Here is a 16,506-nt window from a genome sequence, read left to right on the forward strand (position 1 = left end):
ATTCCGCATTTCTGGGCTGTACAATGGCCACCGGGCTTACTGGGCTGGGCCGGAAGGATTCCGCATTTCTGGGCTGTACAATGGCCACCGGTGCTCCCACTCCCACCCCATCAATGGCCTTTATCTGCCGGAAGGTACTAGGAGCTCTCCCGGACCCCTCCTCGCTCCTCAGTCCTCGCCCCGCGCGCGCGCTGGCTCCTCATTCCCCCGCGAAAACCCCACCTTTTCCCGCCGCGCGAGCAGATAGTCCGCCCTCCGCGCCGCCGCCGCCGTCCACTGCGCGCCGGCGCGGGGCAGCTTGGCGATGGAGGGCGACGACTTCACCCCGGAGGGCGGCAAGCTCCCCGAGCTCAAGCTAGGTCAGTCCGCCCTCGCGCGATTCTTTCTTTCAAATCGCCGGGCTCCGCTTTCGCCTTATTTTCTTGTGGATGGATAGATGCGAGGCAGGCGCAGGGCTTCATCTCCTTCTTCAAGAAGCTGCCGCAGGTGCGCATCCTTCGATTTCTCATTCTTGGTCCTAGTTTTGGGCGACTATTTTGGAGTTTTTTTTATTGTTGTTGGCTGATTTCCGTTCCCCACTCTTTTTTTCCATTGGTCTGGCAGGATCCCCGGGCCGTTCGTCTCTTCGATCGCAGGGTAATTTCTTCGCGTTGTTCCAACACCCCCGCCGCCGGCCTCTTTTTCCCCCCGTGAACAGTAGTATGGACTAGGAAAAGGGGGGAAATGGCACTGGTAGACGTGTCGTTACTGTCACTCTGTCAGGAAAATGGACTATTGTGCTTTTTATTCACCTGATAATTGAACACATAGATTACAGATGAATTATTAGATAACAATGATAGTGTAAGCTCATTTTCCTTGACAGTCCGGTATCATATGAATTGGTTTCAACTTGAATTTAGTGGTTTAATCCTAGTTCGATGCTTATATGTTTAAAGTCATCAATTACTTAAAGCCAGCAATGATGAGGTAGCAAAGAAGGAACTGTTTGACCCATGGGAGCAATGCTGCATACTTTGGGTTACATATTCCGTTGATACATTTCTTTTTGTGTCCAATAGGATTTATGCCCAGTTTGTAGGTTCATCTGAAGAAATAATCAACAATTCAGAAATATTTCCTCGGAAGGGCCATAAATGTTTAGTAAAAAGAAGTTCGGTGAAAATCATGCAAATATAGATGGTTTTTGATGTTCTTGCCCCTACTTTGAAGTGCAATTATGGTTTTGCCCTCGTTCTTTTAACTTTTTGATTTTGCCCTTTACTTTTACAAGTCAATGCGATTTTGCCCTTGGTCTTTGCGCATTTGCCCCCTGTTTTGACCATTGACTAGGGGCAAAATCTCATTGACTTGTGAATAGTAAAGGGCAAAATCACAATTACACTCCATAGTAGGGGTAGAAACACAAATGCCCCAATATAAATCGTCATTTTCTTCCAGACTTGTTTCTACTATCAGCACTCTTTCCTGCATTCTATTTGCATGCCAATGCTATCTTCATAGTATAGCAATCACAACTGTTGAGAGATACTGTGTCCGGGCAGAGTTAAATTTAGCTGTTCTTTTTTCTTTGGGAATTTGATCTGTATTCACCTTCCACTGTAGAATGGCATGATATAACAGTGTTAAATGTTGTTTAGGATTATTACACTGCTCATGGTGAGAATGCAACATTTATTGCAAGGACCTACTACCACACAATGTCAGCCTTGCGTCAACTAGGTAGCAGCTCTGATGGAATCTCAAGTGCCAGTGTTAGCAAGGCTATGTTTGAGACCATTGCACGCAACATTTTGTTGGAGCGGACTGACCGTACATTGGAGCTCTATGAGGGAAGTGGGTCGAGTTGGAGGTTAACAAAGTCTGGAACTCCTGGAAATATTGGTAGTTTTGAAGACATTCTGTTTGCAAATAATGACATGCAAGATTCACCAGTCATTGTTGCTCTTTTTCCAGTATTCCGGGAAAGTCAGCTGTATGTAGGGCTTAGTTTTTTGGATATGACCAACAGGAAGCTTGGGTTAGCCGAGTTCCCTGAAGATAGCCGATTCACAAATGTTGAATCAGCACTTGTTGCATTAGGTTGCAAGGAGTGTCTTATCCCAGCAGATTGTGAGAAATCCATTGATTTGGATCCCCTTCAAAATGCCATTAGGAATTGTAATGTTCTATTGACTGAAAGAAAGAAGGCTGACTTCAAATCCAGAGATCTTGCACAAGATCTTGGTAGAATAATCAGGGGTTCTGTTGAGCCAGTTTCTGACCTGCTATCTCAGTTTGACTATGCTGTTGTTGCCCTTGGAGCTCTGTTATCTTATGCTGAGTTGCTAGCAGATGATACTAACTATGGAAATTACACAATTGAGAAATACAATTTGAACTGCTACATGAGACTTGATTCTGCTGCGGTGCGAGCACTAAACATTGCAGAAGGGAAAACTGATATGAACAAGAACTTCAGTTTGTTTGGTTTGATGAACAGAACCTGTACTGTTGGGATGGGAAAGAGATTGCTGAACAGATGGCTGAAACAACCTCTGTTAGATGTAAATGAAATCAATAACAGATTAGATATGGTTCAGGCTATCGTAGAAAACCCAGAGCTTCGTCAGGGACTCAGGCAGCAACTTAAAAGGATATCAGATATTGATCGTCTTACACATTCACTCCGAAAGAAATCAGCCAATCTGCAGCCTGTTGTTAAGCTTTACCAGGTTTTTTCTGCAACCTACTGTTATTTTCTGTTAATGATATGCAAAGATGATTGTTTGCTTAAAAATGTATTTTGATGTAATTATTGAGTAATATTAATTTATTAGCTGCTCCTATAAGGCTAGTAACATGTAATAAAAGGAGTGCATTGAACCTTCATGGTACTTGTGTTGCTCTGTATTTGTGCATAGCCTTGTAGGAAACAGAGTAGTTTTCTTAAGCAAGGGTAGCACCTTCTAAGATCATGCCTTTTACCACAATTTTTTTAACCCATTTACTCATTGGTTTTGCAGTCTTGTTCCAGAGTCTCGTACATCAAGGGTATTCTTCAGCAATACAATGGCCAATTTTCCACATTGATAAGGACAAAGTTTCTTGACCCATTGGAAGCATGGATGACAGAGAATCGATTTGGTAGGTTTGCTTCTCTTGTTGAGACAGCTATTGACCTTGATCAGCTGGACAATGGAGAGTACAGAATATCTCCCCTATATTCTTCTGACTTAGCTGTGCTGAAGGATGAGCTTTCTGTTGTTGAAGATCACATAAATAATTTGCACATGCATACAGCTAGTGATCTGGATCTTTCTGTTGATAAGCACCTGAAGCTAGAAAAAGGACCATTTGGACATGTGTTCAGAATCTCAAAGAAAGAGGAGCAGAAAGTCAGGAAGAAACTCACTAGCAACTACATAATTATAGAAACTCGTAAAGATGGCGTGAAGTTCACTAGTCCGAAGCTGAAAAAGCTTGGTGATCAATACCAGGCACTGTTCAGTGAGTACACAAGTTGTCAGAAAAAGGTTGTTGATGATGTAGTGAACGTTTCAGGCACCTTCTCAGAGGTACACTAATAATTCTTTTACCTTTAGGCTCTTTTTGTACATGATTGTGATAAATTTTTAATTCTTGGTGCAGGTATTTGAAAATTTTGCTGTGGTTCTGTCAGAGTTGGATGTTTTACAAAGTTTTGCTGATTTGGCAACTAGTTGCCCAGTTCCTTATGTAAGGCCAGACATTACAGCATCGGTAAGGAAAACACTTGCTAAACCCTATGAAAGGAGAAATTTCAACTGCAGATCTAAATCTTGAGAGCATAATACAGGATGAAGGAGATATTATTCTACAAAGTAGCAGACATCCTTGTCTGGAAGCACAAGATAGTGTTAACTTTATACCCAATGATTGCACTCTGGTAAATATTGTGTCATATGATATATGCAATTATATCACTTTTTTTTGAACTGTGCACAGCGAGGGAGGCCCCTGCTTTGATGCAATTATATCACTTAGTCAGTGAAATAAGTGATGCTTCAATTGCCCTAAACAGGTAAGAGGGAAGAGTTGGTTTCAGATCATCACTGGGCCAAACATGGGAGGAAAATCCACGTTTATAAGACAGGTTTGATTGTACTTACATGATAAAATTTATGAGGACCCCATTCAAGGAATTTATTTACAAGTGTTATGGATTCATGTATAGGAAACATAACCTGTCCAGCACTGTATGATACTAGCTCTGTTCATAATATATGGCGTTTTAGAATGAGGTTAAATTCTCTAGCTTTAACCATTGATTTTGAGTCGAACTATTTGTATTCATTTGAAAATAGTGTCATTGAATCTGTTGTGTTAAATACTTTCATGATTTAGTAATTTTATAATTTTTTATTATCATGTTTGTATAAAAAGTTGGCTAGTCAAAGGTTCATATTGTTGACTGTGTTAATGTCCAAAACATCATACATCTGCCAACAGAGGGAGTATATGAAAAAAAAATATTTTATTGTTGATGTTAGTTAAACAAGGATGATACTTGTTGCATTATGCATACTGGTTCATAGGAGTTGTCAGCACCACAATACTCTAAAATGCTATTTAATTTTACAACATTCGTCAGGAAAGAAAAAAAACAGCAGACCAATAAGTTCTTGGATGATTGATCCAAACTGTTATAATCATCTATCACAGTAACTCTTTCTTTGAAAGAAATTATGTAGATACCTTCATCTCTGTGAATATGCATTAGGCTGCACTTGGATGCAGATATTGAGCTGCTGGAATTGAATTGGGTACCAATACCAAAGCAAACTAGTATTGGAAATGGGTTACAATGCCAAATCTGGTGTCTGGATGTAGATGAAATTGGTAGTTGGATGGATTGCTCAGAAATTAACCTCTTCATAATTTCTAAAGAAGGGTTTAGCTAGGACATCAGCTATTTAAAATGCTGTTGGTAAAAGCTTTCTTATGTGTCTGAGACTCCTCTTGATTGTACTTTTTGAAGGATTGATGTTAAACCAGATCTGTTTTCCTTTTCCCAAGAATACAATAGGTAAAGAGTGTGAGCATTGTTCTGTAACTTCTTGATCAGTGCATTTTAGTTAATGAACTCAAACTCCTTGATCAGTTCATTTTAGTTAACGAACTCAAACCAGTTTGATTCAGCTGGAGTACATTTGGACATGTTCAAACATATAATTTGATTTTCCTCCATGTTCTTATAGCTCCTTGATCTTCTCGTTCTTGGATGTTGGCTACTGAAATTTGTTTTATATTGTTTCAGACATATTATTTGAAGCAACTAATAATATCTTTCACTGCTTCATTACTTTTCTATGGGAGCCAGGTTGGTGTAAACGTTTTGATGGCACAAGTTGGTTCCTTTGTTCCTTGTGATCAAGCAAGTATTAGTGTGAGAGATTGTATTTTTGCTCGTGTTGGTGCTGGTGATTGCCAAGTAAGTTGGTTCCAATGTCAAAATATTTTGTTATTTAAGTTTTATATTGGAAATGCCTTTTGTTGTTATATAAACTTCTGTTGCAGTCACTCATACTAGCTACTACCTCCGTTCAAATTGTAGTTTGTTTGATTTTTTTGACCCTAAGTTTGACCACTTGTTTAATTCAAAAAATTTGTGTAAACATTGCCAAATTTAAATCATTCTTGAAGATCTTGTATTGATAAAGCAATCCACAACAAAAGAAGTGATATTTTGCACAAATTTTTGAATAAGACGAGTGGTCAAACTTAGGGTCAAAAAAGTCAAACGAAATACAATTTGGAACGGAGGGAGTACTCAATAGTCATACAAATGTAGCAAATCAAAGATTCACATGAGCAGGGAAAAAAATAACATAGATTACACAAGTAACACCTTTGCTATATCAATCAAGTTTATTTTTTTCTAAAGACTAAAAATTGTACAATTCTCAATACTTTCTTCCTCTAAAGCCCTTGATCCTAATTAAAATACAAATATTCACTTGGCACATTTGAGAATACAACTCCTTATATACCATTTTTGTATAAAATTATTTAAATTGAATGGATAATAACAGCAGGATCTTTTCTTATAGGAAGATGGAAACTTGCTGTAACTTATGAACAAACATTAAAATTTATATACTTACACAAAATAGTATGTGATTAACTGTTATTTTTACATTTCTTTTTGACAGCTTCGTGGTGTATCAACCTTTATGCAAGAAATGCTTGAAACAGCATCCATCCTGAAAGGTGCCACTGATAAGTCTCTTATAATTATTGACGAGCTGGGACGTGGAACTTCCACATATGATGGTTTTGGTCAGTGTTGGAAACCTTTCTTGGTTTTTCTCTTTCAAGTTTGATAATTATCTTTTGTTTTGTTTCTTTTTTGCATATGCAAACTTTCATCTCCGTTACTGCTAAGCTATATTGATTTTTAAAATCATGTTAGTCAGGAGTGGACCCAGGGCAACACTTTTGTGTGTGTGTGTGTGTGTGTGTGTGTCGGTGGGGGTGGGTTTGTGTGTGTGTGGATGGGTGGGGGGGTGTCTTCAAATTTTTGAGTGAGGGCTTGGGTCCACTTCTCTTTCAAGTACTAGATATGAAGCAGGCAATACACATACTTATGAGGTCGTTCTACTAGCATTGCATGTTTTACACTTCGTACTTGGTTAAAACATGTTTTGGACAAAAACAAGTATTGGTATATTTCCTTGTTCCCTTGCGCTTGCTGTTAATGTTCCATTTACCGAAGTCACTGTTAGTGGTGTTAATCCGTCCCATTAGTCTGATTCGGTATTACCTAGAACTGTTGTTAATGTATTCCTTTTAAATTGTTTTGAATAAAACCTAGAATAAAGAGTGTCTATATCAATGGTGTTTTTTTTCTTGGTTATCCAACTTATATAAGTCACCAATTATTTTTTTTGACATTAAGCATCCATTTTTATAAGGATTTCCCTTTTCATGCTCCAATGGAGATACTAGTTAATAAATAATCAGAGTTGGTTATGTAATGCTGCAATATTCTCAAACTTCCAGAAAACTGGAACTTCTAATTCTTTTTTGATTGATATATTATCAGGTCTCGCATGGGCTATCTGTGAGCATCTAGTGGAAGTGACTCGAGCACCTACCCTTTTTGCAACCCATTTCCATGAATTAACTGCATTAGCACATAGAAATGATGATGAGCACCTGCATGTTTCTGATGTTGGAATTTCAAATTATCATGTGGGTGCTCACATAGACCCATCAAGTCGGAAGTTAACTATGCTTTACAAGGTATCTCATGATGTGAAATTCTGGACACATTTAAAATCCCCTTTTTGGCTTACAGAAGCAAGTCAGCATTAGTGGTGTGTGAAATGATGCCTCCACAGATATTATATTTACAATATTTTCCTGTTCGTGTTGTAGGTTGAACCTGGGGCATGCGACCAAAGTTTTGGTATTCACGTTGCAGAATTTGCTAATTTTCCAGAAGCTGTTGTTGCTCTTGCAAAAAGCAAAGCAGCAGAGTTAGAAGACTTTTCTACTACACCCACCTTTTCTGAAGATTCAAAAGACGAGGTATCTACAATGAAAAAAATTCAAATAAAAGTTATAGATTAGATATCAATTAAAATGCACCTGCTTTTTTGTATGCGATTGATTTTAGCATAATGAAATGAATATTGGATTCAGAATTCTCGCATTACTAGATTTTTGAAGTTTCTATGCCTTTATCTGCAATTAGGGTGAAATAATTACTTTCATCCACTGTATAATAGATGGGAGTTTCGGTGGTGACTTGTATGGCGTATCCTGCCCATGCCCCATACTGTGCTGAAACATGACCTAAGATAGCAAGTGTTGTCCTGTACAGGTTGGATCAAAGCGAAAGAGGGTATTTAGCCCAGATGATGTGACAAGAGGGGCTGCTCGGGCTCGGCTTTTCCTGGACGAAATGGCAGCATTGCCTATACACGAGATGGATGGGAGCAAGACCATGGAGATAGCCTCCAAACTGAAAGCCGACTTGCTGAAAGATGCAGCTGACAATCCTTGGCTTCAACAGTTCCTCTGAAGCGAATTAGTCTGAATTTTGTTAAGGTGAAACTGTTAGAGAACTACGCCGGTGCTAGGACTTCCTGGTCCATTTTTGTTAATATGCATTGGCGTAGATTGTTCTCTAGGCTTAACGCAAAACGACCTGCAAAAAACCATGCGTACATATGGCGGTAGCACAACTGCTGAATGCTTAATCGGCTGCAGTTACTCGGTGTTTGTCTCTGTGCAATGTTAAGGAAGGCGCTAGGCGCTCTCTAGGCGGTGACCCACCGGCTAGAGCCTAGGCGTGTGCCTAGACGTTTCAAGTTGTTGTTCTAGCCGTTATTGCATACACATATATGTATATGTATCTTGCTATACATATACATTTATCTATAAATATTTCTAAAACGAGTAAGGTTTCCACTTAATCTTCTGATTTGGTTTCGTTCTGTGTTATTAATATATGGACCTTAGCTTATCTCATATACGAGTCGGGTCAGCCCTCCGTCACGGTGGTAACTATATACATATCTAAACTGCACATCTGTAGCTACATACACACAGCATGATCTCCCACGAAATATTTGCGAGGTTGCCAGCTTGGCAACCCGTGTGCCTCATCCGGCATTCCGCCGCTTGGACCCGGCCGGGGGAGATGCGGCTCGATGGCGCGCAAGGGCGCTGCCCTTGTCACTTGCTGGATCAGGGCAGTCTCAATGCAGAATCCACTTATAGAGTCTAAGTCTCAAAGACTCCATCACAAGAAACTATACTTTCCAATGCAAAGTGTGTTATTTTAGTTTATATGGCTCATTTGTCTCTCTCACATTCATTCTTGATTTGCGTGAAGACTTGGAGTTTAAATAAGACTTGGAGTCTTGGTTTCTCTCCCTCACTCTTTCATAAATATACTGCCACATCAGCAAAACATAATAAATAGGAGGTTTAGACTCCATGGTAGAGTCTGGGTTGGGGCTGCCCTCCGTTGTCCTCGGCTCCCTCCTCCCGTCACTGCATCTTTCGTGCTCGCAGCTTTCGATTCCTCTCTTCCTTGTTCCTTCATTCTCCGATGAGTTCCCGACGAGTAGACAAGCATCGGATGCTCCTCATATGTGTGAATGCTATCGATTAACAATAGTCGGCCGGTTACTTTTCAACATTGATTGGGTACCTTTCATCTTCGCGCGCGTCAGAGACCATGACATTTGGAGTAAACAGAAAATTAGGTGAAAAGCTGCGGCCACCTTCTTAATTAATTAGACCAAGTGATTAACTGCTGCTTCTAGCTTAGCTTACGCAACGGGTTAAGCAGCTTCACGGTTTTCTGTCCATCGTCTGAACCTCTGCTCTCAAGTTACCGTAAACAAAAGGGTCAGTGTGCGCGACGACGCGTACATTTCGCCTGGAACCCCTGCTCCAATCGCGGACCCGGTTCGTCGGATGACACTGGCCGGCTTGTAACTTTTCAAAAAAAAAAAGAACACTGGCCGGCTTATCCGTGTTTCACCGAAGCTTAATTTAGTGGGCTCCAGACGGGAACCTTTTGTCTCACGTGTGACGCCAGAAAAAACTCAGAAGCACGGAACTGAAGGAACCTAGCTTTCCCCTCACAAAGTCACGGTGCCCGGCGGCACACCGTCACTCGACGGCGAGAGGCAGCACATGCATCTTGGTTCGTTAACTTCTCCGTCCGTGCGGCGCATGCGTGTTTCTTGAGGGCAAAATAAAGTCGCTTGGAATTTTGCTTCGGAGCAAGTTGTAACATCTCGGGGTGAAAAATTCAAAATCAGGAACCTCCGGGTTCAAAAACTGGAACTTTTGGTTTTACTCTGCTTCGTGGGCAGAGCACGAATCGCGGCGCGCCGCACGTCGCCACCGCCGTCGGCCATCCTCGCGACATGCGCCGGTCATCCTCGACTGCCGTGCCGCCCCCTCACTCCTCTCCTCGTCTTAAGGTTCGACCGGCCCTTTCCCCTCAAACCCAAACCCTAGCTCTTTCCCCGTTCCCCATTGCCGTCGCCGTCCGAGCTCCGCCCTCGCCGTCGATTCATCGTCTCCGGTGAGCCGTGGCTCGATTCCTCACGTGGGGAGCATCTTCTCCTTCTCCTCGCTCGATTCCCCTCCTTACCCGGTCTCTTTATTCGCCGTGCAGGGCCGCCGGCGAGCGCCTTCGCCCGCCACCACCCGTCGCCGTCGCGGCATTCTCTCGTTGCCTCTCTTCGCCGTCCACTTGTGGGGTGAGCTTCGCCTCGCCCTAGAACACCCCGTGCGCGCCTCCTTCGGCCCGCTCCGGCCCTGCTCTGCCGCCGGAACACGGCCGTGCCGCCGCTGCGCCATGGTCGCCGCGTCGAAAGTCGAGTCGCGGACGGTCCGGCTCTTTAGAGCGGACAGTCCGCAAGTAACCCGTTGAAACCGGAACTGCCGGTTTTAGAAACCGGAAGTTCCGGTTTTGGCCTGTCAAATTCTAAAAACCGGAACATCCGGTTTTGAAACCGGAGATTCATTTCATGCAGTTTATTTTATGCATAAGCATAGCATCGCACTAATTCATGTATCGCATTCATGCATTATAGTGACCGAATCGTCGGAGAACGAACCCGTGGAGCCCGCCGAGTCCGTCGAGCCTGAACCCGAAGTCCAGTTCGCGGTCGAGCCTGAAGCTAACCGAGGCAAGCAGCTAAGCATGATTACTTGCTCCTATTTAATCTGAGTTAGATAGTTATCTCACCGGGTTATGTTGGGGTTATATGTATATTATGTATGTATTGCATTCTTGTACCTATTTGTGTGTATTATCCTTCCTTGATTTGTTATCCTCGTTTTTGGCACTAGTTAGTCAGTTAATCACTTAACCTGACTAGATGCTTAGCCCTGCTTAGAGTACATCTTTTGCTCGCTAGACAGGAATAATTTGGAGGATCACATTTACCGGATAGCCTTGTTGCACTGATTCGGCTTGGTGGTAAGAGTTTGGTAGTATCGAGATTCGAGCGGAATAGTAGGGCCTAGAGAATGAAGTCACATGGGCATAGTCCGCTTGAATTGATTAAGGACCGAGTGGATGACGTTGGTTTTGAGCACCTTTCCGTGCTACCACATATCCAATATAATGGTACGGATGAGCCAATTACCTTCTTTGACTTGATCATTGAGGCCCGGTCCCAGACACGTGACCAAGGGCTATGCAGGGAGGTTTAGTGGGTCCCCGAGTGGAACTATGTAAAGGAAAAATTTAGAGATGTCCTCGGTGGAACTAAGTCTCCACGCGCAAGCTGGGCGTACCCTCAACGGTTGAGCCTTGTTGGGAACGGTTGACGTGAGTACCCCCTTGCCCGACGTGATCGGTTAGGTGAGTTGCATGGTCCTCGCGTCGTGTGGGTAAAGTAGTACACCCTTGCAAGGTTTTAATCAATTCGAATTGCCGCGCTCTCGGTTATGAGCAAACTCTTTATCCCATGAACTCCTCATAGAATTTCGATTATGTTGGGAATGGTTCATGTGTACAGCTATGATCAGTTATAGATTATGTTACTCTCTTAATTAACTAAAATTGTTTGGGGGTTGGGCAAGATTAATTAAGTTTGCTAGGTGATAGTCTATGCAATAATTACTTTAAGACTTTGCATGATCCTTGTTTATTTAATCGCGTAAGTCTTGCGAGTACCTTTGTACTCAGGGTGCTTCTAACTCTAAATGCAGGTGAACCAGAAGTGGTGTTCGACCACTCCTACCCCGCCGATTCAGACGCGGGGGAGGAGTAGGTCGTTGAGGTTGGGATGGTGTCCTTGAGCAAGACATCATCATCGTAGTAGGTTTTATCGTAATCGAATTTCGTGAGAGCATGTAAATATAATAATTTTTAAGTTTCTGTTTAATAAGGCTTTCATGAGTCCAAGGCTTGTAATGTAAGTTAGTTGAATCTTTCTATGTTGAACTTGTAATTTTAAGTGTGTAAAACTGTTATTTGTGGATCATCGGCAATGTATGTGCTTGTATAACGGTACGTGTGCTTAATTCTGGGCATGTAGCAAACACGTATCGAGACTACCGGGTTTGCTCTCGTTCTAGGTGAATTGTATTGATTAAGTACCTCTAAGGTGTGGATTAGCACGTGACGTGTCGAGAGACGGACACGTGCTAATTCTCATTTTAAAAGATTAATCAATAGTTTCACATAAACCGAGTACGATTCTCACACAAGTACGTAATCTGAATGCTAGCTGAAACAAAAAAAACGGCCAGCGCGAGGCCGGCCCACGGTTGCAGCGACGGTGCACGCACGTGGCGACATTTACTCCCGACGCATGCATGCCTGAGCCATGTCACCAAGTACTACGCCACACGCGCACGCCCACGCCGTCTGACACAACTGAGCTTTGAATTCGAAATCCGGAAGCCCCAATCGTCCGATCCCGCAATCATGACGTCCTGTCTCGCCGTAAACGTCGTGGAAGAGAGAGAGGGCCTGTTTGGTTTGTAGTAGTACTAGTAGTATAAAAATTTTAGCTAATAATTAGAGGTACTAAATAAAGGTAATTTACAAAATTAACTCCACAGCTCTATTCTACTTCACGAGACGAATCTAACGAGGTCTTTGACCGCACGATTAGAGGATGACTACTGTAGCATCACTGTAGCCAATCATCGATTAATTACTATCATTAGATTCGTCGTGAAAAGTTACGCCCATCCGTGAAAAGATTTTACAAATAAACTTCATTTAATACTACATACATTGAAAATTCTTTTTCGGGAATCGTGTGCTAAGTAGTACTACACCGAAACAAACAGGGCCATAGACCCGGCCCTGCGTTGTGCCGTTGTCCCAACGGCCGCGGCGGGCCCCCCGTGTGTAACGGCGCGCCACCATAGCCGTCGGATCCTGATCTGACCTCTGACCGGCCGCCCCATAGTCATAGCCGTGGCTGGAAAGATATTTTGGAAATTTGTCCGTGGGACATTGCGAAAGTGGGGTTTTGTATGTAACACATCATCAAAGTTAAATTTATCTGCAGCACATTGCAAAAGAGTTCTTTGGTCCGCAACACACCACTGCAAATAAACTAATTATTTTCGTCTGGGAGAAGAGGTAAAAAGTCTTATTTGCCCTTGGCCCCACCTGTCATCTTACTCTCCCTCTCCTTTGCCTCTGCCGTCCTCTCTTTTTCTTCTCCACCAAGCTGCTGCTGCCTGAGCTCCGACCACCACCGGGGCGGTGGCGCACGCGGGGCACGACGGCGGGCGCGGCAGGGCAGTGGGCTCGCGAGACGGCTGCGCGTGGCGGAGGAGCATGGCGGCGGGCTCCCATCGCCAGGCGCGCGGGCGGATCTCGGCGGCCGGATCTGCTCCTCCTCCGGCCGGGCCCCTCCTCCCCAGCTGCTCGAAATCCGGTGCAGCGGTCGAGTGTCCCGGCTCCTCCTCGAGCTCCGTCCCTTGCTCGAGCTCGGAGGCCATGGCAGCGGCGGCCATGGCAGGCCTTAGCTCAGGCCGCGGCAGCGTCCATGGGGGCCTCGAGCTCGGGCCCTGGCGGCGCGTGGAGGCCATTGCGAGGCGGAGGCTGCGACGGCGCGCAGCGCGGCGGCTGGTGGCCGGCTGTCTCCTACCTCCCCCGTCGACAAGGCGGACCCAGGCGGCCGCGGCGCGCTCCATGGGCGCCGGGGGCTACCCACGGCGCGCGCTCGATGGGCGCCGGGGACGGGCCCCAGCTCCTCCATGGGCTCCGGCCTCCTCGGGTCCGGCGACCTCCCTGCTGCCGCGCGCCTCCTCCTCGGGTCCGACGACCTGCCCCGCCGCGATGTCGTCGCGCACTCCTCCGTCCTCGCCGCGTTCCTCCGCGCGGGCTACCCGTGGCGCGCGCTCCTCCACCTCAGCTCCTCCATTGGACGTCGCCTCCGAGCTCCTCCATGGACGCCAGAGAGGGGGAGAGGGGGGGGGGGAGTCGAGCGCGCGCAGCCCCAACACGCGCCGGCCGAGGCCCACTGCCCCGCCGTGGCTCCGCCGTAGTGGCCGTCGCGCCTCCGCCCGAGTGGTCCCGTGGCGCCGCGCCCTGCTCACTGTGAGAGGAAAGGGACAGGGCTCGCCGTGCCCCACCGTCTGCCCCGCGCGCGGCGTGGTCCCGTGGCGAGCGCGCCATCTGCGGAAGGGAGGGAATAGCGGGAGAAGGAAGAAAGAGAAGGGGAAGAAGATGACAAGTGGGCCTAGGGGCAAAATGATCTTTTTACACCTCTAAGCTAAAATTGATTATTATACTCAGCATGGTGTATTGGAGACAAAATTACAATTTTAAAATGTGTTGGAGACAAATTCAATTTTCACGGTGTGCTTCACACAAAACCAGTCTTTCAGAGCGTGCTGGATACAAATTTCGCAAGATAGAAAGGAGGGTGGAGTGTGTGATGTCCCACTGTCCCCGTGCGTGCGCGAGGGGGAAGGCAAGCCAAGGCAAGGGAGAGCAGCAGGCAAGCGTCCAAAGTCTCCACAGCGCAGGCCGCGCCTTTGGTTCGGCCCTGATGGGAAAGTACATGAGGAAGCGCGCGGGGCGGGCGCGGGCCGCGGAGCTCGCGCAGGCGGTGGCCGGCGTCCGGACGCGGTCCGCCCGCTCCGCGGCCTCCCTCGCGAGCGCCGCGGCGGCGGCGGCGCCCAAGAGACCCAGGAAGCAGGCGGCCGCGCGCGCGGAGGTGGCGGGCGTGGGGGCGGGCCGTGGCGACGGCGGCTGCGCGGCGGCGGCGGAGGCAGCGTGCTACCTGCGGCTGCGGAGCAGGAGGCTGTTCATGGCCGAGGCGCGGTGCCCGGCGGCGCTGCTGCGGCCTGTAGGGGCGCCCCCACGGTCTGGAGGAGCGTCGGAGGAGCCCCCCGTGGCGGCGGTCGCCGGGACCTCGTCGAGCTGCTCCAGCACGGCGTCGTCGGTGGATGTCGTTGTCGCGGCCGCGGCTTGGGAGAGGAGCGGTGGCGGCGCAGAGGAGGTGGGTGCGCGCACCGCGCAGTGCAGGAGCCCTGCTAGCTACTTGAACCCGCTGCACATGCATGGTCGCTGGCTGAATTAATTATGCTTTCTCATCGTGGTTTCTTCGACCTGGCACAGGTACGCGAGGACTACCGCGGCGTCGAGAGCGCTGCCAGCGACTCGGCCGGCTGCGACCGCGAGAGGTGAGCCCGCCGGAATATTAATTCTGCGCGAGTTACGGGTCCATGTGTGTAGGAATTTCTCACGGTCGTTAATTTTGTTCTGATGAATTGTCGCGATTCAGGAGGGTGGCGACGCCGTCGAGCCGGCCGCCGGTAGATCTCAGCGACGAGGAGTCGGGTCAGTCTCAGCAGGCAGGACCAACGACTTGGGCCGCGCCAACCTCGGTGGCTTGCAGAGCTAGGACGGCACCGGCCGCGGAGGAGATGGAGGAGTTCTTCGCGGCCGCGGAGAAGGCCGTGGCCGAGCGCTTCGCAGCCAAGTAAGCGTAGGAACGAGCGAGTTCCCATCCCGTCGGTCGCCGTCGCCGCCGTCATGACCACCGAGGTCGCTAACTCCGGGCTCTTTCCTCCACCGCAGGTACAACTTCGACGTCGCCCGCGGCCTGCCGCTCGACGCCGGCGGCCGGTTCGAGTGGACCACGGTGGCCAGCGGCTGATGCTGATCGATGACGTACACGCCGGCGGGAAAAGAAAAGGGAGCGTACGTAAAGCGGGGCGGGACCGCGGGAGCCGAAAAGGCGGCGGCGGGACCGGGAAGAGATCCATCGGACGCCGCTAGCTCCAAAGAGGAAACAGTACAGAGGACGCAGCCGAGCAGAGAAAAGACACGAGCATTTCCGCTTGGGCACTGCTGGGCTGTGGGCAGTAGTAGCCAACTAGCGTCGGCTCCTGAATAGGAGTCTATCTCCATCCGACTCCCATTCTGTTTCTGTTTCCGGTTGGTGTCATCGGGACAGCCGGCATTCAATGTACAGTACTGCTGCTGCAGCTGCGACAGTTAACCACCGCCCCATTGTTAAAAATTGTTTCGCTGACAGCACTCACAGGTGTGAGCTGCCGGCTAATTTCAGCTGATCAGTATTCTGTGTGACAGGAAATAAGCTATGAAACCAACTGATTTGTTGCTGCTGGCCAGTCGAACAAAGTGTTAAGCCCCCTCGGCCGCAACTCGTCAGCAGCGTCTTTCAATCCTTCACCTTCAGCTCGTGTTCAGTGTTCCTCCACTAGCTAACTGTAAGCTACGTAGTCCCGAGTCCTGACTTCTCCGAAGCTCTCTCACACAGCGTCACAGATCCGCCGCTTGGATCGCCAGCGATCTGCTGCTAGATCTGCACCAAGTGCTTCTGGTTCTCTGATCCCACGGGCCATGCCGTGCCGCGGAGAGAAGGTTAGGTGAGGGCCAACGGATCGGAAGCTGCCATCCCCTGGTCCCTGCGGCGTGCATGTGCGGGGGTACGGTTGGTGCAGTGTTACGAGGCACTACGGGACTGTGCGTATTTGCCGTGTCCCTTAGGCTTTGCCGTG

General features: G+C 47.2%; 2 protein-coding genes across 3 annotated transcripts; both read left to right on the top strand.

Moving 5' to 3' along the window:
- The first annotated feature begins 147 nt into the window (after positions 1–147).
- Positions 148–8,427, top strand: LOC120703189 (DNA mismatch repair protein MSH2-like). The gene is made up of 13 exons (XM_039987199.1): positions 148–359; positions 437–486; positions 604–636; positions 1,641–2,714; positions 3,006–3,557; positions 3,631–3,741; positions 3,818–3,907; positions 4,043–4,114; positions 5,342–5,452; positions 6,174–6,300; positions 7,067–7,266; positions 7,402–7,554; positions 7,850–8,427. The coding sequence occupies exons 1-13, from the start codon at positions 305–307 to the stop codon at positions 8,048–8,050; spliced, it is 2,829 nt and encodes a 942-aa protein (XP_039843133.1). The 5' UTR covers positions 148–304; the 3' UTR covers positions 8,051–8,427.
- A 6,015-nt stretch (positions 8,428–14,442) lies between these two features.
- On the top strand, positions 14,443–16,079 carry LOC120705069 (cyclin-dependent kinase inhibitor 1-like). Of its 2 annotated transcripts, none has more exons than XM_039989602.1 (4): positions 14,443–14,978; positions 15,098–15,162; positions 15,264–15,461; positions 15,560–16,079. In XM_039989602.1, exons 1-4 carry the CDS (start codon positions 14,526–14,528, stop codon positions 15,636–15,638), a joined length of 795 nt encoding a protein of 264 aa, XP_039845536.1. In that variant the 5' UTR covers positions 14,443–14,525; the 3' UTR covers positions 15,639–16,079. The 2 variants fall into 2 exon arrangements, with proteins under 2 accessions (XP_039845536.1, XP_039845538.1); XM_039989604.1 differs by having other exon boundaries at positions 15,264–15,467; positions 15,560–15,903.
- Positions 16,080–16,506: the final 427 nt, after the last annotated feature.

This window comes from Panicum virgatum, chromosome 4K, assembly GCF_016808335.1.
Source record: "Panicum virgatum strain AP13 chromosome 4K, P.virgatum_v5, whole genome shotgun sequence".
In the NCBI taxonomy this organism is placed as follows: domain Eukaryota; kingdom Viridiplantae; phylum Streptophyta; class Magnoliopsida; order Poales; family Poaceae; genus Panicum; species Panicum virgatum.

Coding starts and splice junctions, on each gene's coding strand:
- LOC120703189 (XM_039987199.1), top strand. CDS start 305: ATGGAGGGCGACGACTTCACCCCGGAGGGCGGCAAGCTCCCCGAGCTC. Junction 360..436: donor GCTCCCCGAGCTCAAGCTAG/GTCAGTCCGCCC, acceptor GTGGATGGATAG/ATGCGAGGCAGGCGCAGGGC. Junction 3,742..3,817: donor GGCCAGACATTACAGCATCG/GTAAGGAAAACA, acceptor AGCATAATACAG/GATGAAGGAGATATTATTCT.
- LOC120705069 (XM_039989602.1), top strand. CDS start 14,526: ATGGGAAAGTACATGAGGAAGCGCGCGGGGCGGGCGCGGGCCGCGGAG. Junction 14,979..15,097: donor GCGGTGGCGGCGCAGAGGAG/GTGGGTGCGCGC, acceptor GACCTGGCACAG/GTACGCGAGGACTACCGCGG. Junction 15,462..15,559: donor GCCGAGCGCTTCGCAGCCAA/GTAAGCGTAGGA, acceptor CCTCCACCGCAG/GTACAACTTCGACGTCGCCC.